Source organism: Coenobita brevimanus, chromosome 62 (genome assembly GCF_032717465.1).
Source record: "Coenobita brevimanus isolate Jiangsu-jjx chromosome 62, ASM3271746v2, whole genome shotgun sequence".
Lineage (NCBI taxonomy): Eukaryota > Metazoa > Arthropoda > Malacostraca > Decapoda > Coenobitidae > Coenobita > Coenobita brevimanus.
Window position 1 is genome coordinate 21,745,553 of NC_137015.1, and position 26,645 is coordinate 21,772,197.

The window sequence follows — 26,645 nt, forward strand, 5'->3', positions numbered from 1 at the left end:
AATGAAACATAAAGCCTATAAGTCACAGATAACAATTCCTGGACTGCCAAGTTGATTCCGGACATCTGCCGAACAATCAAAGATTTTCGTAAATGGGACTATTTCTCAAAACTGCCAAAATGTCGGATCTACCGAATAATCAGCTGCCGAGTAATAGGACTTTTACTGTATATAATTATATACCGGTATGTATACTGTATGAATATTTATATATATATATATATATATATACACACAGGAATCACTCTAATATCCGGACACCCGATATCCGAACATCCCCACTATCCGCACATAAGAATGTTTCATACTGTACAGTAATCACTGTAATATCCGGATGCCCAATAACCGAACATCCCCACTAACCGAACCTTATCGTCCTGGGATCAAAGATTCCCAAAATGGTCCAAAAAAAAAAAAAAAAAAAAAAAAAAAAGATTTTTTTCTGTCCGTAATTTGAACTTGCCGCGCACGCCGCGTGAGAGCATTGTTTTGGTTCGTCATTCCTCCGACGTCCGATAGAGCGCCGCTGCATCCTCCCCACTTCCCGCCTGTCTCTCACCGCAACTGGACCTACGTTGTTCGCCATGGCTGCCCACGTGCTCGCTTTTGTGGTGGTGCCGTACTTGCTGCAAGGCCTCCTGCTGCTCTCTGTCCTACTCTTAGTGTGTGTGATGATGGCCCCGCCTCCTGAGAAAAGGAAGAGAGTGGTGTTGACTCTGGAGAAGAAACGGGAGATATTGGAGAAGGTTGATGCGGGTTGGTCTTCTTCACGCATTCTCCGCGAGTTTAACCTGGCCCGGTCGACTTTGTTCAATATCAAGCGTTCCCGAGACAAGCTCATGCAGTACACGGCTGACTTCTCGTTGAGAAGCAAACGCAACGTGGAGAGGAAGGTTATGTTTACCCCCAAGTATGCAGAGATCGACCGCTCCACGTTGATTTCGTATCGACAGCAATGTGCAGCTGGTGTGATGGTACGTGGAACGGAGCTGAAGGCTGCTGCTGAGAAGTTTGCAGGGCTTCACGACGCCCTTGACTTCAAGGCATCCGAGGGTTGGCTCTTCGCGTTCAAGTTACGACATGGCCTTACTAACCGTAAAGCACATGGCGAAGCATTGGACGCTAACGAGGATGGAGTGGACGAGTTTCGGCACAAGGTGAAAGGCTTGATCGACAGGGAGGGCCTCACTCTCGGTCAAGTCTATAACGCTGACGAAACTGGCCTATTCTATCGCTCGGTGCCAACGAACACTCTAGCCGATGAGACGGAGAAGCGTGTACCTGGCCGCAAACTTTCTAAGGAACGGATATCTGCTTTGTGTTGTGCCAATGCTAACGGCATGCACCGGCTTAAGCCCGTTATTGTTGCCGTGCAAAGCAGCCTCGGTGCCTTCGTGGGGTGATGGATGTCCTTCCTGTCGTATGGTACCATTCTTTGAAAGCATGGTTCACAGCTGTGATTTTCAAAGACTGGTTTCACCGTCACTTCGTCAAGGAGGTCATCCAGTACCAGACGAAGACACTGGGAATTCCTCGCGACCAGGTAAAGGCTCTCCTTCTCCTCGACAATGCACCTGTCCACCCGTGCGACAAGGACTTGGTTGCTGAAAATGGCCGTATTAGGTGCATGTTTCTGCCACCTAATACGACTGCTCTCATTCAACCAATGGACCAAGGAGTGATCGTGGCAACAAAGCGCCTGTACCGTCGGAAGTTCCTGGACGAGGTGATGGTTGTTCTCGAGGACGAGGACGAGCGCAGGGAAGGACGTGACACTCGAGGCAAGCGGACTTTGGAAAATCTTCGCCGCTACAACATCAAGTCTGCGCTGTACAACTGGGCTAGTGCATGGAAGGAAGTCCCTGTGAAAACTCTTGAAAATGGTTGGTCTCGTCTGCTTCTCGTAACAGATGTGGAGTACGATTTCTTAGGGTTTGACGTGGATGACTTCCATGCACGGCTACGTACGCACGGCGACGATGTTGATGTGGACGATGTTCGTGAGTGGTTGGACGACGACAAGGGCGATCCTGGGTATCAGACGTTGTCTGATATCGAGATCGCGTCTTCGGTTGCTGGTGTCAGTCCCGAACTTGAAGATTCCAATGACGAAGGCGATGATGATGCGGACTCCTCTCAGCAGGACACTACTCCAGCCATCCCCAAGCTTAGCGCACTCCGGGAACATCTAGAGTTTGTCCTAGACTACCTGGAACACCCGGACTGCGACAGGGAGATGGGGCCCTTGGGACTCGTGGAGGAAGTGCGTGCTTTCCGGCAGCACATCATCAATCGCCAGAATCGTCGGTCCTTGCGTCAGTCAACGCTTGACAGTTTTTTCAGGCCCGTGACCCCCGCTGTGCCAAGCCCTGGTTCCAGTCCGTTGCCTTCCCAAGACAGGCCCTCATGCTCCGAGCCACAGCCCAGCACATCAGCTACAGTGGAGTCACCGCTCGATGTGAGTTTGCGGCTATCTTCAGAGTTTTCTGTAGTCGGTACGCCATCACCACGACCCAGCAATGCACCCCTTGGTCGCCTGCCAGTGATACTCTCGGACTCTGACCGTGAATAAACAGCAAGAACTTCTCCACTAGACCACACGGGAATTTTGAGTGTTGTGCAGTGAAAAAAACGGTGTGTTGTGTTAAGGTTTTCAAGTTGGGAGAAAAAACTCAGTAGAAAAGAAATTTAACGTAACTAACCTTCTTTGTTTTGGCTTTGGAAAATTTAAAAAACTTGGGAAAAGTTAATGTGCAACACTTAAATGGAACATTATTTGGACTAAAGTGAACACTGTGAAGAGAACGGACTTCTGTGTGTTAGTGACTAAGTTCAGTGCAAGACTTCAGGAAGAGTGTAGTGCAAGTGCTTCAGGAAATCGTTCTTACTGTCAGAGTCCAAGAGGAGGCGGTTATTCATCGAGGTGCCCAGGGACTTGCTGTAAGTAGGCAGAATGTTTCATATTGTACTATTTTCCATACTATACTTACCAGAATGTTTCATATTGTACTTTTTTCCATACTATACTTACCAGAATGTGTCATACTGTCCTTTTTTCCATACTATATTTACCTCATGCATGTGCAGTAGGAATGTGTTTTTCAGAGTTAGGTTCGGTTAGAGTCCATAAGTACCAGAATGTTTATTAATGTATGAACATACTTCTAAACCCACATTTTATGTTTCTTTTGCATTTATTTCAGTCATTTATGTGCCTTATTGGTGTGATTTGGGTGTTAAATAGGTGCTGTGCATGTCCGGAGGGAGTTGTATAGGTGTTTCTCTGAGTTAGGGTCCATAAGTACAAGTCCATAAGCTGGGGCCCAATATCCGGACGAAACCAATATCCGAACCTACCGATGGCTCTATTGATCCGGATATTGGAGGGGTTACTGTACTTTTTTCCATACTATACTTACCTCATTTCACTCTTTAATGTACTTTATTGGTGTGAATAGGGTGTTAGGAGCTATGCATGTGCAGTAGGAAGGTGTTTTTCTGAGTTAGGCTAGGTTAGGGTCCATAAGTACCAGTCCTGGAGCTAGTCACCAGAATGTTTATTATTGTATGAACCTACTTCTAAACCCTCATTTTATGTTTCTTTTGCATTTATTTCAGTCATTTATGTGCCTTATTGGTGTGATTTGGGTCTTAAATAGGTGCTATGCATGTCCAGAGGGAGTTGTATAGGTGTTTCTCTGAGTTAGGGTCCATAAGTACAAGTCCATAAGCTGGGGCCCAATATCCGGACAGAACCAATATCCGGACCTACCTATGGCTCTATTACGTCGGATATTGGAGTGATTACTGTACATACATGTAAAGGCCTTATGTGTTTTGTGTAATTTGTCATACAGGTGCTGGATCAGGCCCCAGAGGAGGAAGCACGTCCACCTGCCCCAGCACCTGGTCAAACACAGGACCAGGATGAAGACAAGAAACCATTCATACTTGGCGAGGAGTAAGTATTGTTTTGTGTGTGTGTTTGTGTGTGTGTGATGGAGAGGGGAATTGTTTTCTAAATCTAGTTCCTTGTACTCCACTAGAGCTGAAAAGAATACTTCGGTATTGGAATAAAAGTGGGTCAAGAGCACTGAGGTTATCTCTGTTTGTAATAGGGTTTGTTAAAGGTTTCAGTGAGAGTGCCTTTTGATATGCTGAAAAATCAGTTCACTTTGATTCAGAAGAACCCTTTTTTAATGCACGGATGTTATAGTCTATTAATTTTGACTTTCTGCATAATCTATCAGTCTTATCTCTTCGTTGGACTTCTCCTCACAGTCTTCTCAGTAATTTGTCCTGTCATTCCATGGAGGCTTATGGCCCCTTCTAAGAAGTGGTGTTGTGGCAGTATTGAGGAATTTCACAATAGGTAGACAGATAGATAGATATTTTATGACCCAAAAGCAGTGTTACTTAGATTTTCACTAGAATGGCAATTGCTTCCCTAGCTAAGAGCCATCAAGAGTTCTTGCATTGTAGAAGTCATTCTTATGGACGTTGAAGGGCCAGTTTTATTTTAATTTGTTAATAAAGGCTTCAGCTTGCTTGATTCAGTCAGCTTTGGTCACCTAACAGCAGGTCTAAATGCATCTCGATCTCAGGCAGCCTGGCAATCTCCCTGTTCAGTGACTTATCCCTGTGGTCAGATTCTGTGACCATATCCCAGGTCTTTTTCGGTTTGCCGGTCATAGTCCTTCCCTTAGTGTTCAAACCTCTCACCTTCTGCACCTAGTTGTCATCTTCCATCCATTATTGTGCCTGAATCATATCAATATACCCCTTATCATCACAACACTAATGCATTCAAGCTTCATCCTTCCTCTCAACTTTTCAATTGCAGTCCTAACCCCCCTCCCCCACCCAGGCCTCTCATTCAAGGCACACCACAAATTCTTATAATCATTATCATTTCTTTTGTTTGAATATCCTCTTCCTTTATTGTCCAGATCTCTTTCTTGTACAACATTACAGTCCTAACACATGCTGCATACAAAGACCCCATACCATGGAGGGATAGCCTTCTCAGTGTCTGGAGAGGCAACAGCTCCCTGAACTTCCTCCAAGCATGCATCAGTTTCACCTCCACCACCTAACATGTCAGCCAAGTAGCAAAACTCCTCCACACACTTAAGAGACTCTCCAGCAAGCTAAATCCTTTTTTGCCTCTCAGTCTCTACTTGAACTCCCTGACAGACCAGATGCAAGAAATCAGCAGTGTTTTGCATCCTACCTGTAGTACCACTACATCCCTTATTCACCCACTTATGACTACCATATTTCACAGCATATTAGATGCTGCAGTGTGAAAGACGCACCCTAATTCTGGAAGGGCAGTTCTGAGAAAAGAAGTATGTCTCAACAAAGACTACAGAAAGATTGCCTGGTATGAGTAGTTTTCACCCAAATACACACTCAGCTTTCAGAATCTCTATTCAGTACTGTATATCTGTATTAGGTTTCTCTGTTTTTATGTAAAAGAAGGGTACAAGACAAGAAAATAAACAAACAACCTCTTCCTTACAAAAAGTTACCTCTTCCATGATGCCATCTTAACACTGTTTATATTTATGAAGTCCACCTTTTAGAATCTCTGTTCACTACTGTATATATCTTTGGTTTCTTTATTTTTATGTAAAAGAAGGGTACAAGACAAAAAAACAAACAAACAACCCATTCCTTACAAAAAGTTACTTCTGTGGTAACACTGCAGAAGATAGAATTATTTCCCACGCTCTTGTGGCACACTGCACAAGGCCACACTCCCTTTGCTTTGCCAGTACAGCCACCAGCCCTAGATATCATCACTTTTGTTTTATCCATGTTTACCGTACTCTCTAACCATTGCATCTCATTCCATTTGCCCTCTTCCTAAATCTTTCCTCTCTCATTTTCTGCACATAACACCAGTCATCAGCATACATACTCTCCAATGGGAGTCCATTTCTAAAACGAAAAGAAGCCCTTAAAAAATATTTGTCTTGGTTTAACCTTGTTTTTTCTAGTGCAGTCCACAACAAGCATTGGCATAGACATATTCTGATTCCCTTGGATGACCTCTGAGACTAAACAGTACTTAGATGTAAAGAGAAGAGAGACCCATTGCCATGGGAAGTGAGCTGATACACCTGCATCTATATAAACTGTTAGGGTAGGCAAAAAGTCTTGAGTAGGTAACACAAGGACATGAGAAGTAGAACATTTCCTTACCTGTAGCTGCATCTGGCTGCATCACATTGATAACACTGGCATTCATTTAAAAGCTTAGTTTGCTACATAGGATTAACTAACATTTCTCTGATTTTTTATTTTTTATTTTTTTTTAAATACAGTACCTGCATTTTCAATGTAAAGACCTTTTTTTATTCATTTTAATGTAAGGAAGAAGGAACTAAAAGCCAGAAGCCCACAACGTTGTTTCTTAACCTCTAAAGTACTAAGCTCGACAACTGACATTTTTTTCACAATTTTTTAAATGAACAAGGAACGTCGATCTAGCAACTTCCACAGAAAACTGGCGGCAGCTTGCTACACCCCGGCTGTGACGTAGATGGCTTCTAACTAACCAGAGCTAAGTGTTGGACACGCGGGTGGGAGGATCCATGTCAGTACCCAGGTTGTGAGGGGTGTACCTCCACCTCCCTCATGCCACGTTCCTCTACCCCACTACATTGTTACTACCCTACCTCCCTCCTTTCTTACCACCACCTCCACCCCTCCCACACCCTCCTCATGCATCCTCCACCCCTCCGATGTGGATCCCCCCCATGTTATCCCCCTCCTCCAGTCATCTGAAGGAAGAGTATTTTCCCCTTACCCTCCCTCGATGTCCATGTACTACACTGGGACCCTTCCTTTGTGTCTGCTGGTGGTCTCTTCCGATCCCTCCATCCCCATACACCCCCTCCTGGCCTTACCACCACCCACCTCCACCTCCCCACCCCCTTTGTATATAACCTGACTTTGAAAGCCAGTGTAAAAGGCCACTACAGTACATTGTACAATGCTTGTTCCTGTTGTTTATCACTATCAGGTCAAGCAGACATATAAACCACAGCCAAGCAATTACCATGATCAAGCAGACCCATCAACCACAGACAAGCAATCACCACTGCAGGGCCACGCCCTGCAGTGGCATGGAAAAAAAAAAAACCTGGTAAAACTGGCTACACAAGAAAATGCTGTGGGCATACAAAACATAATGGTAAAATGGAATATTATCAAGGAAAAATTGAATAAAATCGTAGTACAGTAAACCCCCAAGTTTCGCTCCCAGTTGGTTCCATAAAAAGAACCACGAACCATGAAACCACTAAAGTTTGAGCATGATCCTATGGGAAATAGGCTAATTGGTTCTGGGTCCCTTGCCAGCTCCCCCTAAAACCCATTTATGCAATGTAAAATTTACTGATCACACCTGAAAAGAAACTAGTATTCATACAAAGTACAAAATAGGCAAGGAAACTCACTTGCAAGGCTGGAGTGAGGTGCTTAATGGAAGGGATGGGAGTGTTATTTCCAAGGCAGGTGGTGAGGCTATTATGCCTCGCCACCTCTGGCACCTTCACCCTCTTCTGCCTTTCCATGCAACTCATCCATCCTGTGCTGCATCCCTTCTGTCTGCTGCTCCTTCACAAACCCTGAGAACTATTCATCTTCGAGCAGGTTTTACATTTTTCTCATCATGAATGGAGGGATTTTTGGGCAAAACCCAGTGTTTGGGAATATTTGCAGGCCATTGCTAACCATGAAACCACAAACAAAGATGGCGCTAAACTTGAGGCTTTACTGTACAGTACAGTAAGCTAGAATAAAATCAATGCCAGCACTCACGATTCGACCATCCCGCATCAATCTTACATAGGATCTCCCACTTCTCCAGAGTCAGCACTACCCTCTTCTGTTTCCCTGGAGGAGGGTCCATCATCACACACTCTTGGAAGAGGTATGCAAGAAATAGCAAGGCCTGAAGCAGGTGGGGAACACAAAAGCCTCCACGTGTGCTGCCATAACAACTGTCTGAGAGGAGCTGTGCGCCATATGGTTGCCACACGGGAACTGGGAATGACCGAGGGGATCTCTAGTTGACACTTGGTGAACTATCTAGCCAGACAGCGTGGCGCCACCAGGTTATTCCTGCCCAGCTGGGTGAAAATGTCCATATGGCCATAATTTCTACCCGTATGCAAGCATTTTGTCTGAATAGAATGGAAAAATGTACGAATATTGTTTTTTTAACAGCCAGATCACAGCGTTTGGGTAATAGGTTGCCTGGATTGTGGATGTCTGGATAATCATGAGATTATTTTTCCCTTGTCATACCATTCAGGACTTTCTGTATCATATTCTTCGTCATCATCATCATCATCAACTCTGTGTAACATTCATTATATGATTCAAGAGTTTTATATAGCCGTGGCATATCCATAGCCAGACACCATAATCCCTTAAGGGATGGCCGTTTGAGTAAGTTGTTTTCCCGGGGGATGGGGGGGACTAACCAACCCTTTGCCAACCCACTTGTTGATACACAGGGAACACATATGAGTTGTTTATATGGTTACCACCCAGCGATGTAAATGGTTTCCTGGCTTACAGGAAACCATCAGGCTTGTCATTCAATGTACAGCCATCAGAAAAGGAAAGAAGTGTAATAAAAAGTGACAGGAAAAATAGGGGAAATAGGAAGAGAGGAGGGCAGACACTAAAAGTATGATAAAGGTGAAGGAAGAAGTAGGCATCACTACATCAAGTGAGTGGATGATGGTCACCACCACCTACCATGTGAAGAGTCTTATACCTGTGTGATTTCCTTTTTCCAGGGTATGATGCTTCCCCTTATACACATTTAGAACACACTCTTCAACCAGTCATCTGGAATAACACATTCATGTATAATGACATTTATTAACTCTGTGGTTAAAGCCACACCAGTACCTCCTAAGGCCTTCAACATTTCAGCAGTCAACCCAAGCACATCCACCACCTTCCCAAAGTACATCCTGTTTATTGCCCTGCTCACAGTAGCAGCATCAGTCAAAAGTCAAGGGCCAAAACAGGATCCACTGACTCCAAACCTTCCCTGTTCCAGTCAGACTCCTCATTCAGCAACTGGTTGCAGTATAATGCTCTCTCCATGCAACTTTAATATCTGATATCCCCTCTGTCCGCCACTATTTTTCTTCATTTTTCACACAGTACTCACCTGTGATATTTCTGTTTTCTTTCTGATTTGACAGATAAATACTGAATTTTTCCTTTCAGCACCATTAAGGCTATCCAGTAAAGTTCTCTGAAACTCAGATTTAGCTCTGTATACCTCTTTTCAGACTGTATGCTTGGCAGCCAAGTATTCCTCTCTGTTACCACCCCTTTTCTTTTCCTAGAAAAGTTTTTCTTCTTTTTTTATATGCAACTTCTACATCCTCATCCCACCACCATGTTAACTTGTATCTTGGTGGGCCCCTTGTCCTTCCACACACTGAATCAGTAACTCTCAAGAGATTGTACTTGAGAGCTCTGTACTTTTCATTAACACTTCTGTTTATAGCTCAGTTCGGCCACTACTTTACTCATCTCCCAGTAGATGGCATCTCTTACTGCTTACATATTTTCCTCCTGGGTGTATAGGTCCATTTCTTCACAATCGGCTCTTTTATCACATTACATATCAGTAACCTGTGTTGCTGAACACGCTCTTTGCTCCCTATATCTTTAACATCCCTCACTATCCTCCTGTCAGCCCTCCTGACCAGGAAATTAGAATGTCATGCTACTCTTGCTCACAGAGTCTTATGTACTGTAATCAGCCCACTTTCTCTCTTCCAAAAAAGTGTCTTGCACACAATCACGTTCATTGCCACCCTGAAATCCTGTATCCTCTCCATTGCTGCATTTGCCATGCCATATGTGCATCTCCCATGCACCCTTTCATATTCTTGAGCTGCTGCTCCTACAATGGCTATTATGATGACCACTGCCCCTCTAAACTGCCTGCCTGTATCTTTCCTCAGTTATGTTGAGTACATAGCACCCATCTTGTAGCACACTTGTCACCTCTTTTCAGTCTAGCTCTCCAATACAAGAGTTACCTAGTCAGTCATATATGCCTCCCTCAGTTTGTATTTCCATTGGCAGTGTGCCCAGGCATCCCTAAGTGAACTCGCATAACTCATTGACTACTAACTTGTGAATTATCTGACTCATGGTGTCCTTATCTAAGTTAACATTATCAACAAACTCTCAGAAAATGCTTTAACTCACATTTTTCCACTAGAAAATGGCATGTTTCTGAGGAGATGCTTAACCAACGGTATTGTAGCTGCAACTCGCAAGTGGAAGCCAATCATATTTAATCACACAGTTCTTGTGATTGTGCAGCCAATCAAAACAATGCTTTCTCCACTTATACCACCTACACCTAATGGCCAGTACTGCAAGTAGGCCTACCAAGCGGGATTTTTAGTTTACATGTGTACACCTAGCTGCAAGCATCATCCCTGCCATTTTGTGTTTTCCTGCCTTATTCGTGCTTCACCATGGCTGAGAACAATCAGGCAAAGAGTTCTTCATCCAGGAAAGGACTGAAGCAGAAGCCATAACTGAGCTACTCCCAGAAAATAGAGCTGATTCAGAGGATAGACAACGGTGAGAGGAGGTCCAAGATAGCCAAGGAGCGGGGTCTGAATGAGTCCACAGTACGCATTGTCTACAAAAGTAAGGATAAGATCATGAAGTGTGTAAAAGCTTATGGATCTGGGAAAGTGGATAAGCACCGCTGCTGTCCGAATGAAGCCCTTATCTGGACAGAGAGATGCCTTAATATGTTCATCCACCACCAGGCTAGGCTGAACATACCAGTGGATGGACCATTACTTCGTGCGAAAGCCAAGACCTTCCACACTGTGGCCTGCAAATGCCTTGGTGTTGCAGACATGCACTTTCAAGCTAGTCTGGGTTGGTTTTGCAGTTTTTTTAAAAGGAAAGGCATTAGGAACATCCACGCAACTGGGGAGAGGGCATCGGGAGACAGAGCAGCAGCTGTGGAATTCTCCACAGAACTTAAGGCAGTGATGGAAGATGGTGGCTACACTCCATTTACAATCTTTAACATGGATGAGACCAATCTACAATGGAAACTCTTGCCGTGCATACATCGCCAAGCAACAGAAGAAGGCCCTTGGTTGGAAGCGAGACAAGTGTAGGTATATAATCATCCTCTGCACTAATGCTGAAGGCTCATTCAAGATGTATCCTTATGTTGTTCATAAAGCTAAGAAGCCATATGCTTTTAAGAACCTCCAGGACATGAGTGAGAGTGGTGTGTACTGACATCAGCAGGCCAAAGCATGGGCAACGAGCGACATTGTGATTGATTGGTTTGACCAGTGTGTCAAGGATCCACGTGCCTTTTTCAGGAGCAAAGGCATCCCCTTCAAGGTTCTTCTGGTACTCTACAATGCTCCTTGCCACCCACAGCAACTTGCATCTCGTCACCCACAAGTAAAAGTTCTGTTTTTCCCACCGAATACAACTTCACTGCTCCAGCCCCTTGATAAAATAATTATTGCTAACACTAAGGTTATGTTTCGTTTCGTTTTGTTTTTAAAGGCTCCAACATGCTTGCATGCGTTGGCCTTGGTCACCTAATGGCGGCTTTCCACGCTGCACGATACATTTCAGCCTCCCTGTTCAGTTCCTTAACCCTGAGGTCACACTTAATGACCTTGTCCCATGTCTTTCTTGGTTTTCCCCTCATAACCCCATCCCAATATTAACACTTCTCACCTTCCTCACCCATTTATCATCCCCCATCCTCTCCACATGTCCAAACCATCGCAATCTACCACTCCTCATCACAACACCAATACATTCCAGTCCCATCCTACCTCTCAACTCTTCCATTGTAAGCCCAGCCCCCCTGGAACTTGCAAGCAGGGATGCACTACACATCCACCTAATCATTGTCATTTCTGTATGTCTGAGCCTGCGAATATCCTCCTCCTTTACTGCCCAGGTCTCACTACCATACAGCATTACACTCCTAACACATGCTGCATACAAAGACCCCCTAGCATGTAGGGAGAGCCCTCTCAGTGTCAGAAGAGGCAAGAGCTCCCTGAACTTCTTCCAACCACTTCTCACCCTAGCCATAGAGCTAGCTCCAGCCCCACCTCCAGCACATAACATGTCTCCCAAATAACAAAACTCTTTCACACACTCCAGAGATTCACTAGCAAGTTCAGTCCTTTCACGCCTGACAAACTCCGCTTGCTCTCCCCGACACGCTGGACACATAAAATCAGCATTGTCTCGCAGTCTACCTCTGATACTACTACATATCTTGTGCACCCATTTATCACAAACACTGCACAAGATAGAATTACTTCCCACGACCTTGTGGCAAACTGCATATGGCCACGCTCCCTCGTCTTTTACATTAACGCCACCAACCCTAGATATCATCACTTTTGTTTTATCTGCATTTACCCTTAAGCCCTTGTGTCCCATACCATCTCTCCACTTCCTAAACCTTTCCTCCGCCTCCCTTTTGATCTCTGCAATCAACACTAAATCATCGGCATGCAATATCTCCCACGGGAGTCCGTTTCTAAAGTCACGTGAGAGGGCTTCAAGTACCATGATAAACAACGTGGGACTCAAAACTGACCCGTGATGCACACTAACATTCACGGAAAACTCATCACTCAAATCACCATTCACTCTTCTATCTATCTATCTATAGCCCGACGACCTAATCCCGCAAAGGGTGGCCGCTGACAAAACACCTCCAATTCGCTCTGTCACCCACCATTTGACTACCCTCCCCACAACTCACCCCCCCCCTCCCTCATATACCTCTCAACTCCATCCCTCCACCTCATCTTCGGTCTACCTCTCCCTCTCCCTCCCTCCACCTCACCTACATACGCCCTCTTAGTCAGTCTTTTATTCTCCATTCTCTTCACATGTCCAAACCATCTCAGTGTATTTCTCCTAATCTTCTCAACCACATCCACATCCACCCCACAGCGTTCCTTCACTTCTTCATTCGTCAACCTGTCCCTCCATGTCACTCCACATGCTCCTCTCAGGTAACTCATTTCCACTGCTCTCACTCTTGACTTGTTCCCCTCTTGCAAGGTCCATGCCTCGCTTCCATACGTCAGGGTAGGGATCACAATACTATCATGCAGTGACTTCTTAACTTCCATACTCACCTCCCTATTTCTCATCACTGCTTTCAGTGAACCAACAACCTTTCTTCCCTGCTGTACCCTTTCACGCACTTCATCCCCCAAAGTTCCATCCTTACTCATCACACTACCCAAGTACTTGAATGCACTCACATTCTCCATATCCTCACCATCCAACCTCACTGCACACTCTGTGACTTCATTCCTCTCAAACACCATAACTTTTCTTTTGTTTACATTAACTTTCAGATTCCTCTTCTGACACACTGTCCCAAATTCGTTCACCAGACCTTGCAACTCCCATTCATCTTCACTCAACAATACTGTATCATCAGCAAACAGCAACACCAGAAGCTTCCAAATCTCACCCTCATTCACTAGAGCCACCCCCACATCCACTGCCCTACCCTGCACCTCCTTTACAACCCCATCCATGTATATATTAAACAGCCATGGAGACATCACACAACCCTGTTTCAGTCCCACATTGAGATCAAAGAACTCACTCAGCTCACCATCCACTCGCACCGTAACCCTAGCTCCCTCTTACATACTCTTCACAGCACTCAACAATTTCCCCTCCACTCCATATATTCTTAATACCTTCCACATACCTTGCCCATCTATTCTGTCATAAGCTTTCTCCAAGTCCATGAAGGCAGCATACACTTTCCTTCCCTTCTCTAGATACTTCTCCACTAAACATCTTAGAACAAATATTTGATCTACTCACCCTTTTCCCTTCCTAAATCCCCCTTGTTCTTCTCCAACTAGCTCCTCTGTCATATGCGTAACCCTATCAATGAGTATTCTACCATATATTTTACCAGTCACACTAAGTAGGCAAATACCCCTATGGTTACCACATACTTCTCTCTCTCCTTTTCCTTTGTATAAAGGAACAATTATACCTGATTTCCAGTCCTCTGGAACCCTTCCCTCTTCCCAAGCCAATCTATACAACTTCCATATCCACTCCACAACAATCTCACCCCCATACCTAAGGATTTCACCACACACTCCATCAATTCCTGGGGCCTTTCCCAACTTAATATTCTTCATCGCTTCCACTACTTCCGCCCTACTGATCTCTTCCTCCCTCTTCTCATCTCTTCTTCTCCCAGCCATTTCCCAACCTCTTATACTCGCACTGCTCTCACTCTCCACATTCAACCAATCCTCAAAGTGCTCCTTCCATCTCCTCAGTTTCTGTCTCCTCTCCACCAACATCTATTATTCCTATCTTTCACTCCCCTACTATTTCCCTTATCACACTGCCTTACTTTCTTCTCCTTCCAAAACAATTTCTTACTCTCCCTCCATTTCACACTCAGATTCCTCCCAAACTCCTCATCCACTTTCTTTTTACTCTCCTTCACCAGTCTCTTAACCTCCCTTCTCCTGCTCACATATACCTCTCTCTTCTCTCTCTCATCTTCTCCCCTACCTCTACTCGCTAACCATTCACTAAATGCCTTCTTCTTTTGTTCCACAGCTCGTTTCACCTCATCATTCCACCATGCTGTCCCTTGAACACCCTTGCATCTCCTCCTCACTCTACAAACCGCCTCACACGCTGCGCCTATCTCTTCCGTAAATATCTTACATACGTCTTCCACACCTTCCATCTGCTCTAGCTCATACCTTCCCAGTCTTTCTTCCACTATGCTCTTATACTCTGTCATTTTCCCACTATCTTGCAATTTCTCCACTCTTCTCACAGGAGTTGCTTCCTCCTGTCTTCCCATTTGTCTCCTCAACCACTTTCTTTGCAGCTCTACCTTGGCCATCACTAAGTGATGGTCCGAGACTCCATTCCCCCACCCTCTCCACACTCTTGCATTCACTCTTACCAGAAAATACTGTACCAGCGCTTCCTGTCATTAGTTACAAGTGACACGCCTGAAATGGAGGAGCTGCAGGAGATCGAGGCTCCTGCTGTGGGTGATGGACCGGCAGACGAAAACGGCAAGACAGCCAGTGATGATGAAACGCCAGAATAGACTCACGATTGCACAGTCCTTCAAGCAGTGCTGAGTGTTGCTGAATTTTGGCATCAATTTAACATAAAGCATTCTGTTGATGCATTACTGAAGGCCTGGCATCAAATTAGTGTTGCAACAATAATGCATGCTTGGCGCCGTATCCTGCCAGACCTGCCTTGCCAGCCTGGACCTATACAACCACTCGACCAAGAACTGGCTCAGGTTGTGGAAATTTCTCGCCAGGTCCCCGGTTTTGATGAAGTTACACCACAAGACGTAATGGAAGTTGTTAATGATCAGCAACAAGAGGCCGCGGAGGCAGTGATCAGTGATATTATCTAAGATTATGAGAATGTGGCTAGGCTAGAAAATGAAAGGAAGGCAAATGTGGAAAATGTGGTTGAAACTCTTAATCCATCCATGAAGTGTTAAGTGAAGTGCTTGGATTTGTGGATGTGGCCAAAGAAAAGATCAAAGCGAGTGATAGAAATGAAACAAGGTGTAATGAAACTGTTTTAAATATCGATAAGGCAGTTGCCTGTTATAAGAAAATGCATGACAACCATTTAAATCAGTGTCACCAGCAGTTGATCACATGCTGCTTAACCTGCCAATAAGAGCCTGAGCCACAGCCTGGCCCTTCCCTCAAAGATGACGATGACGGTGACACAGCTTCTGTTGTCTTTGCATCTGTTTTTGAGGGCTTCCTCAGTGAGGTTGCTGAATAAGAAGCATTAATGCAGCAGCAGCATGAGGCACTGTAGGCTAGTGTGCCGTAACCGCTACCCGTCTTTCGTCGAGGTAAGCATTGTCATCAGTAGGATTTAGGTAAATGCTTTTCAGTATTGTTTATTATCATACCAGGATCTGTAATACCTTTTAATATTGTTTATTATCATCATAAGATATGCACTACATACTTCTGAGACAGGATGTTAGTGTTTAGTGGTGTTAAGAGGAGTTCCGGTAATGTTATACTAGGCTACCTGACACCATGGCAGAATTAAATATATTTTTCCCCGTAAGGTGTGTTTTTTTTTTACTCATGTTTTTCCAACACACGGCATGAGTTCAGAAGGAAATTACGGTGAGTTAGCCGAGTGCAGTGTACATCATCATTTTTGTTTTTGTTTTTTTTTAAAGATTTTCAACCAGCTTTTGCCCCCCCCCCCCCTTCCTTTTTAAAGGAATATAAACAGCCAGCTTTTGCCCCCCCCCCCCTTTTAAAAGGAATATTTATGTTTATTAATGTTAACAAGTGGGTTGGTGGAGGGTTAGTGCCCCTCCCCGTAAAACAACTAACTCAAAGTCAAATGGCCACCCCTTACGGGTTTATGGCGTCTGGCAGTAGGTAGATAGATAGATAGAATTGTGTGTTCACTAGATGATTTCATTCAGCTAGAGGACACCTCTTACTTTTGAATGGCATAAGAAATTGTCGCCAGTAAACTGTGGGGGTGCTCACCATCCACTCACTTGATGTAATGCTGCTCTCAGGTGTTTGCCCTTTCCTCTCCCCCATCCTTCATTCCTTTCATCCTCTTCTGTTTTTCTTTCATTCATTCTTTCCTCATCCTTCTGCCTCGGGGTGACTTTATGCTCCCTTTTCTGTCTTTCTTTCCTTCATTCTTTCCTCTTCCTTCTGCCTGTGGGTGACTCTACAGTGGGTGGTAACCATAAAACCAAATTTTGGCACCTGGTGGTTTAGTGGGTAATTACAGCGCTCCAATTGGATTGAGCCGGTGAAGGTTTATATCCAAGGGGTGGTTGGGGTTTATTGCTCACGTAATACCACTCAGGGATGAGTGAAGCTGATCACTCATCTTCAGTGTCAGGACCAACTTGCCTAGCCCCAGGCTTCTATGCTTCTTGTGGGGCAACGTAGGATTGGATGATGGATGGATGAATAAACTGTTCTTAGTAAATATCTTATTATATTGTTGTTATGGTTACACAAGATGGTTAGTTCAAAAGTTACTCTCAAAGACAAACAATTAAGTACACCTGTTATGAATTTCTCCCCTCCACAGCTCAGATGATGGTGAGGATGACAAACCCAAGGAGGAAGAAAAGAACCCTGATGAACCGTTGAAGATGGACATGTCAGAGGAACAGATGGAACTGCAGAAGAAGGCCAAGGAGTACCTCAAACAGAAGGGTGAAGACACTGAGAAAGGTGAGTTCAGTTTGTGTCAGGGGTAAGTGTCTATCTATCTATCTGTCTATTGCCAGACGCCTCGGTCCCATTCAGGGTGGCCACAAACAAATCACCTCCACGTCACCCTGTCCCTCGCTATTTCACTGCCCTGCTCCCAATTCACACCCCCCTCTCTCATATACCTCTCCACCCCATCACTCCATCACATCCTCGGCCTCCCTCTCCCTCTCCCCCATTCCACCTCACTCACATACACTCTCTTCATCAGTCTTTCACCCTCCATCCTCTCCACATGACCAAACCACCTCAGTGTAATCCTCCCAACACTTCCTATCACATCCACATCCACACCACAACGCTCCTTTATATCCTCATTTGTCAGCCTGTCTCTCCATGTGACTCCACAGGCTCCTCTTATATAACTCATTTCCACTGCTTTCACTCTTGACTTGTGTCCTTCCAACAACGTCCAAGCTCCACTTCCATACGTTAGAGTTGGTATCACAATACTGTCATTTAGTAACTTTTTCACTTCTATGCTCACTTCCCTGTTTCTTATCACTGCATTCAAGGAAACAGCAACCTTTCTTCCCTGCTGTACCCTTTCAAGCACTTCACCTTCCAAACCTCCATCGTTACTCATCACACTACCCAAGTACTTAAACATACTCACATTTTCCAATTCCTCACCATCCAACCTCGCTGTACATTCACTGACTTCACCTCTCTCAAAGGCCATCACTTTACTCTTCCCTACATTCACCTTTAGATTCCGTTTCTTACACACTATCCCAAACTCGTCCACCAAACCCTGCAGCTCCCCTTCATCTTCACTCAACAACACAGTATCATCTGCAAACAACAGTACAGGGAGTTTCCAAACACTACCCTCTCTCACCAGGGCCACTCCATCATCCACTACCCTACCTTGTACCTCTTTTATTACTCCATCCATGTACAGATTGAACAACCATGGAAACATGACACATCCCTGTTTCAACCCAACTTTCAAAGAGAAAAATTCACTCAGTTCACCATCCACACACACTGCAGCCTTCGCACCATCATACATACTCTTCACAGCATTCAACAACTTCCCGTCTGCTCCATATATCCTCAACACATTAAACAATCCTTGTCTATCCACCCTGTCATATGCTTTCTCCAAATCCATGAAAGCCGCAAACAACTTCTTTCCCTTCTCTAGAAACTTTTCCACTAAAGATCTAAGAATGAATATCTGATCTACACTACCTCTTCCCCTACTAAAGCCTCCCTGTTCTTCTCCAACTAATTCCTCTGTTCTTTCTCTAACTTTGTCAATAAGTATCCTACCATACACTTTTCCTATTATACTAAGAAGACGAATGCCCCTATGATTACCACACATTTGTTTTTCCCCTTTTCCTTTGTACAAGGGAATAATTAGACCTGACTTCCAAGTCTCCGGGACTCTACCCTCCTCCCAGGCCAATCTGCACATCTTCCACATCCACTCTACTACTATCTCTCCCCCATGCTTCAGCATTTCTCCACACACTCCATCAATTCCTGGGGCCTTCCCCAATTTAACTTTCTTCATTGCTTCCACAACTTCTATCCTACTGATTTCTTCCTGTCTTCTCATCTCCCTCCTTCTCCCAGCCATTCCCCAGCCACTTATACTCGCATTACTTCCATGCTCTATGTTCAACAATTCCTTAAAGTGTTCTCTCCATCTGCTCACTTTTTCTCCCTTCTCCACTAGTAATCTACCATTTTTATCTTTCACTCCCCTGCTAACTTCACTTCCACCCTGTCATACTCTCTTCACCTCTTTCCAGAACATTTTCTTACAGTCCCTCCACTTTACACTCAAATTCCTTCCAAATTCGTCATCCACTCTCTTCTTACTCTCTCACCAGTTTTCACCTCTCTTCCATTCTACATATAACTCTCTCTTCCGCCTCTCAACTTCTTCCACGCCCCTATTTCTTATCCATTCATTGTATGCTTTCTTCTTTTGTCCCACAGCCTGTCTCACCTCTTCATTCCACCACGCTGTTCATTGCACCCCCCTCCGTCTTCTCTTCGTCCCACACACCACATCACATGCTGCACATATTTTTTCTGTGAATATCTTGCACACACCTTCCACGTTCCCCATCTGCTCCAGTTCTTATTTGCCCAATCGTTCCTCCACTTCTCTTATATTCTGCCTTTTTCTCATCCTCTTGTAACCTTTCCACTCTCCTTGCAAATACTCCTTCTTCCCATCCTTCCCTTCTTCTATTTCTCCATCTTATTTGGATCTTGATTCTGGCCACCACCAAGTAGTGGTCAGAAAGTCGACTCCCCCAACCTCTATAAGCTCTTCCATCCATTACACATCTTCGGATCCTTTCATCCACACACACATAGTCAATCATTGCCTTCCTTTCATTCAGTTCACCACCCACCCTTCTCATCACTCGCCATGTATACCTGTGGATTATTTTATGCCTGAAGAGGGTATTGGCTATCACCAACCCCCTCCCAGCACAAATGTCCAGTAACACACTGCCATTCTCATTTATTTCAGCAGGCACACCCCACTCACCAACTATTCCATCCACCTTCACATTCCCTACTTTACCATTCATATCACCTATCAAAAACACTCTCTCATTCCTTCCAAACTTTTCCATGCACACTTCCACATTTGTGGAGAACTCTTCTCTCACTCTGCTTGCACGATCTTGCTTTGGCACATACACGCACACAATCACCCACATTTGTATTCCAACTTTCAATCTTACCCACACAGTCCTTGACCTAGCTGATCCATACTCTCTTATGTTCATCTTCCATCTGTTACTCACAACTATGCACACTCCTTCTTTTGCCCTCTCATTCTCACCTACTCCTGCACATATGCCCCATCCATACTCCCATTCTCTCACACTTTCTCCTCTCCATTTAGTTTCAGTTACTCCACATACATCAACTTTCACACCCTCAGACACCTGGACAATCTCTCTCTCTTTCACCTCATCATTCGCATCTCTTACATTCCATGTTGGAATTACCTTGTCCTTTGTCTGGTCCTGGGTCGTCATCTTTTGGTCAGTGCTTGTCCAAGGCTTCTTGTTTTTTTTAGTTAGTTGTTTTCCGGGGAGGGGCACTAACCCTCCGCCAACCCTTTTAGTTGCCTTGTACGACAAGCAGGGATACTGGGGGGAGTATTCTTGAAAAACCCCCCCACTCCCAGGGGATGTGTGTCACATAAGGTTAACATATACTGTACTACGCTTCTGATAGAGAGCCGTTGCCCAGGTTACGTGGTTCTGAGACACAACCTGGAGTATTGTGGTGACCAAAATTGTGACCCCAGTCCATCTGACGTGTATTTTTCATGAGTTGTATCATCAAATCTTTACTGAAAACCACAAAGATCTTTAATGTTTGAATAATTTTTGCTGTATTTTCGTAAAATCTATGACAGAGCATGCTTTCATTATATAATTGAAAAAATTCATTGCACAACAGTTTAGCATATATTGAGTCACTTGTAACATGGTTCCAGTGGGGTTACATTTTTGGCCAAGGATCACCCATGCAGCAAAGTCCAAAAAAATGAGGTTCCAGCTCACCCCAACTGGTAGTTATTTGACTTCATTGCAGTTCACTTACTGCTTGAACTTTAACACTACACTGTTGTTCCATCGCTGTACACTAACACATTCATTAGTGACGGAGATCAATGGCCTTCATGGAAAAAACAAGATTGTAAGCTTGTGTGTCAGAGATCTTATAAGTGAAAATAGTGCTAAATGTAATGCAGGTATAAGTGGCTGGGGAATGGCTGGGAGAAGGAGGGAGGTGAGAGGACAGGAAGAAATCAGTAGGATAGAAGTTGTGGAAGCAATGAAGAAAGTTAAATCGGGGAAAACCCCAGGAATTGATGGAGTGTGTGGTGAAATGCTGAAGCATGGGGGAGAGATAGTAGTAGAATGGATGTGGAAGATGTGCAGATTGGCCTGGGAGGAAGGTAGAGTCCCGGAGGATTGGAAGTCAGGTATAATTGTTCCCTTGTACAAAGGAAAAGGGGAAAAACAAATGTGTGGTAATCGTAGGGGCATTTGTCTTCTTAGTATAATAAGAAAATTGTATGGTAGGACACTTATTGACAGAGTTAGAGAAAGAACAGAGAAATTAGTTGGAGAAGAACAGGGAGGCTTTAGGAAGGGAAGAGGTTGTGTAGATCAGATATTCATTCTTAGATCTTTAGTGGAAAAGTTTCTAGAGAAGGGAAAGAAGTTGTATGCGGCTTTCATGGATTTGGAGAAAGCATATGACAGGGTGGATAGACAAGGATTGTGGAAAGTGTTAAGAATATATGGAGTAGATGGGAAGTTGTTGAATGCTGTGAAGAGTATGTACGATGGTGCGAAGGCTGCAGTGCGTGTGGATGGTGAACTAAGTGAATTTTTCTCTTTGAAAGTTGGGTTGAAACAGGGATGTGTCATGTCTCCATGGTTGTTCAATCTGTACATGGATGGGGTAATAAAAGAGGTACAAGGTAGGGTAGTGGATGTTGGAGTGGCCCTGGTGAGAGAGGATAGTGTTTGGAAACTCCCTGTACTGTTTTTTGCAGATGATACTGTGTTGTTGAGTGAAGATGAAGGGGGGCTGCAAGGCTTGGTGGATGAGTTTGGGATAGTGTGTAAGAAATGGAATCTAAAGGTGAATGTAGGGAAGAGTAAAGTGATGGTCTTTGAGAGAGGTGAAGTCAGTGAATGTACAGCGAGGTTGGATGGTGAGGAATTGGAAAATGTGAGTATGTTTAAGTACTTGGATAGTGTGATGAGTTATGATGGAGGTTTGGAAGGTGAAGTGCTTGAAAGGGTACAGCAGGGAAGAAAGGTTGCTGGTTCTTTGAAAGCAGTGATAAGAAACAAGGAAGTGAGCATGGAAGTGAAAAAGTTACTACATGACAGTATTGTGATATCAACTCTAACGTATGGAAGTGGAGCTTGGACGTTGTTGGAAGGACACAAGTCAAGAGTGAGAGCAGTGGAAATGAGTTATTTAAGAGGAGCCTGTGGAGTCACATGGAGAGACAGGCTGACGAATGAGGATATAGAGGAGCATTGTGGTGTGGATGTTTATGTGATAGGAAGCATTATGAGGAACACATTGAGGTGGTTTGGCCATGTGGAGAGGATGGAGGGTGAAAGACTGACGAAGAGAGTGTATGTGAATGAGGTGGAGGGGGGAAGAGGGAGGAGGAGGCCGAGGATGAGATGGTGGGATGGGGTGGAGAGGTATATGAGAGAGGGGGGGGGGGTGTTGAGAGCAGGGCAGTGAAATGGCAGGGGACAGGGTGACTTGGAGGCGACTTGTTTGTGGCCACCCCAAACGGGATTGAGGCGTCTGCCAATAGATAGATAGATATTGAAAAAAGATCTTAACTTTTTTATTATCATACTGTATAAACTATTCATCGCACATCGATTCATCGTATAACTTCGGTTTGCCGTATTACCTGTATTGAAGGAGTATATCAGTGAACCAGTGTAAACTAGTAAAATAAAACTTCTGCAGTAAAGTATCAATAAATGCACTTGTGTGAGACAGATGAAAGAGAGGGGAGTGAGAAATGAAGGAAGGAAGGAGGAGTGGAGAGAAAAGAAGAAGAAAAGTGAAGGGAGAAAGAAAGGAGAATAAACAGGAGGAAAGAGAAGAGCCAGGGTGAGAAGAGGGATAGTAGTGAGAAGAGAGTGTAATCAATCATCATTTTGCAGTAGCACAAACATAATTAAGAAAGAAGGAAAAGAGTGTGTGGCTTTCTGGCTATGTGAACAGACTGGCCAACTTGATAATGGGAGGGACCTTCATTTGCCTATTCCATTTTCATTCACTTCTTTTAGTTTTTTCTTTATAAGTGACAGAAGATGGTCAGGAGAGAAAAGAGATTGGAGAGGGCTAGAGAAGTAACAAGGAGGAAGGAAGAAAAAGGAAAAAAATCATGGGAGAAAAAGAGGGAAATGAAGCTAGAAAAGGGAGATGAAGAAAGGCTTTGCCATCAGCCAAGCTCAGGCAACAGAAGTTAACCTTTATTTCACAGGTACAGGGCTAAAATTGTATGAGAGGGAGTGTAGGTCTTTCTGGTAGTGATGATAGCTGTCTATCTATCTATCTATTGCCAGACGCCTCAATCCCGTTTGGGGTGGCCACAAACAAATCGCCTCCAAGTCGCCCTGTCCCCCGCCATTTCACTCCCCTGCTCCCAGCTCACACCCCCCTCTCTCATATACCTCTCCACCCCATCCCTCCATCTCATCCTCGGCCTCCCCCTCCCTCTTTCCCCCTCCACCTCACTCACATACACTCTCTTCGTCAGTCTTTCACCCTCCATCCTCTCCACATGGCCAAACCACCTCAGTGTGTTCCTCATAACGCTTCCTATCACATCCACATCAACACCACAACGCTCCTTTATATCCTCATTTGTCAGCCTGTCTCTCCATGTGACTCCACAGGCTCCTCTTAAATAACTCATTTCCACTGCTCTCACTCTTGACTTGTCCTTCCAACAACATCCAAGCTTCACTTCCGTACGTTAGAGTTGGTATCACAATACTGTCATGTAGTAACTTTTTCACTTCCATGCTCACTTCCCTGTTTCTTATCACTGCTTTCAAGGAACCAGCAACCTTTCTTCCCTGCTGTACCCTTTCAAGCACTTCACCCTCCAAACCACCATCCTTACTCATCACACTACCCAAGTACTTAAACGTACTCACGTTTTCCAATTCCTCACCATCCAACCTCGCTGTACATTCACTGACTTCACCTCTCTCAAAGACCATCACTTTACTCTTCCCTACATTCACCTTTAGATTCCGTTTCTTACACACTCTCCCAAACTCATCCACCAAGCCTTGCAGCTCTCCTTCGTCTTCACTCAACAACACATTATCATCTGCAAACAACAGTACAGCTGTCAATCCAAGATATTGTTTGAGCTGTGCCATGGAAGAAGGACCAACCAACCAAAAAAATGGTGAAATGGACGTACAGGTTCCAGCATGTTCCCCTAGCTTAGATTGCATATTTTTGCCCTAAAGAAGCGAAAATTGGCCCATTTAGCTTGGTTGAGAGTCCATTGTGTGGACCCCTAGCAATCAACCCCATTGCATTCATTTGGGCCAGTGGACATTGCTCCCATGAGGGAGGAATAAGGGCTATAGGGCAAATACATCCCACCCAGTGTTGTACTTCTTGGCCTGTGAGTATAACATCTGGTGCTTAATACCTGTGAGCTTTATTGTCCAAATTACAGATATGACAGATATAATGATGCTAGGGAAATATATGTTTTTTTTTTTCCCCACCTATTGACGTTATGGTTTTTTTTTTTAAGAGAGGGAGATCTCAGGTATTATATATAATAATAGTCTTGTCATTTCATAACCTTCAGAATGGAATGGGTTTTGTTTTTCTGACAAAAATAAGCTCCATCTTCCACAAACCTCCCCCCCCCCTTATGGTTCTATTAATGGTTATAGTCATAGCTAAGTACTGTACATTTACCAGTTTTAATTCATCAGTTTTTGGGGGGGTTAACCAAGAAAATTGGAGCAACCTTTACAGAGGTACCAACTTTTAATTCTTTAAACTTGTTTTTCTCTAAACCTTGTTTATGGTTGGGTGGCGCTTCTTCCAATGACTGCCCCTTGGTCTTCAAGCCTCTCGGATGTCATAGTCTTATATCTGTTTCACTGCTGAAAACTTTAGTATATCATTAGAAAGCACATTGGCAAGCAAGTAAGTTTGGTCTAACCATTGTCATGTAGATTCGAGGTCAGCAGTTCCCAGGGTTAGCACCTTATAAGTCTTGGTTTTCTGTGTAAGAAACATCCTCAGGAGGAGTAATAGGTCTGTAACTGTTGTTTGATTTCCTTTCTGCTTGGTACTCTATACCACATATGGTTTTCCTAATCAGATATTACCCTCATTCTCAGACATTACCCTCTCACATGAGTAGGCTGTTGCACCAACTAATCAGGATGATACCCCTGATGAAGATGGGAAAGCTGATGATATGGAGATCTGTAACTGATGCTTCCCTGGTTGTCATGTCTGTCCTAACCATCCCTCTTCGCAGAGCTTTTTCCATACTGAAATGGAGAGTATGCTAGTTTTCTCTTCCAAACACTGTCTTATTCAGGACACTGCATGCACTTCACATTCTATACACCTAACCCTACCATATCACATGGATTGGTGCCAGCAAGGGTATGCAGCCAGGAATCTTTGTGCACTGTAGCTAGTGCAGACTGTAGGGGAGATGTGATGCTAGCTTCATCAGTGTAGTTTTGTGACCAGGATGGGATGGGACTTCAATCTGTGCCATGGGTGCAGGGCATTGTGGTTGCCAGGCTGCTGCTACCACCCTGTAGAGAGGGATTGAAACCTGGGAGTAGCACCCCCAGAGGTCGCCCATCATTGAGTGCATAATGGTGGGACAGTTCCAGTGCTAAGTCATGCTTGGAGGGTGTCCCTGTAGCTGCCTTGACAGGGTGCCTCAAGACCACTGCCACAGACACTGGCAATGGCTGGTGGGCCATGGGTCGCTGGTCTCCTGCCTGGACTTGGGGCTGTTTGGGTGGGCAGGGACTGTGGTCTTTCCCCTCCTTTACTTAACTGGATATGGCTAATAATTAAAAAATGTACATAACAAGCTTGAGGAAACTAAATTTCATAAGGGGTTCAGAGTGGCATTTTGGAATGTGGGTAACTTGAGGGATGGAGGTGCTGTGGGAAGTGGTGGAGACCCAGAGCAGGAGGTGGGTAGATGTCTGCTGCTGCTTACAGGGGGTTATGTTCACAGGAAAATCAGCTATGATGATTTTTGGGAAGGATTTTTGGTGTAAGTTATTTTGGAAGGGAAATGTAGTAGGAGTAGCAGTAGTTGTTCCCTAGGCATTCTGGTTTCTGGTTTCTAGCCATTTTAATTTGACTGAGCTGCTCAGATGTTTTTTAAGTGAAAGTTATATACTAAAGTCTTTTGGGTCGTTGCTTAGACACAGTTGCTGTCAGGCCATTTTGGGGAATTCGATCTTTTAGTGAACTGTTGACTGTGTATGAATAATTCCATACCAACTTGTTTTAAGTCATTAATGTGGGACTGGATAGAATTGATGTCATAGGAAAAGAAAGATTGCCATGGAATGTCAGCAAGATAATTTCGAAATCCATCCCAGTCTTCCCTGTCAAACTGCCATCTGGTTACCCTGACAGGTTCAGAATGGGGAGGTTTGGGACAGCTGACTAATGAGG

General features: G+C 44.4%; 1 protein-coding gene across 2 annotated transcripts in view; it reads left to right on the forward strand.

The window, feature by feature from the left end:
* The window catches only part of Ars2 (arsenic resistance protein 2), an 842,642-nt gene that overhangs the window by 282,824 nt on the left and 533,173 nt on the right, over positions 1-26,645 (forward strand). For both annotated transcript variants that reach the window (XM_080275726.1, XM_080275727.1), the window contains 2 exons: positions 3,858-3,961; positions 17,212-17,357. In XM_080275726.1, coding sequence (XP_080131852.1) covers positions 3,858-3,961; positions 17,212-17,357 — 250 coding nt within the window. The remainder of the gene's footprint in view (positions 1-3,857; positions 3,962-17,211; positions 17,358-26,645) is intronic.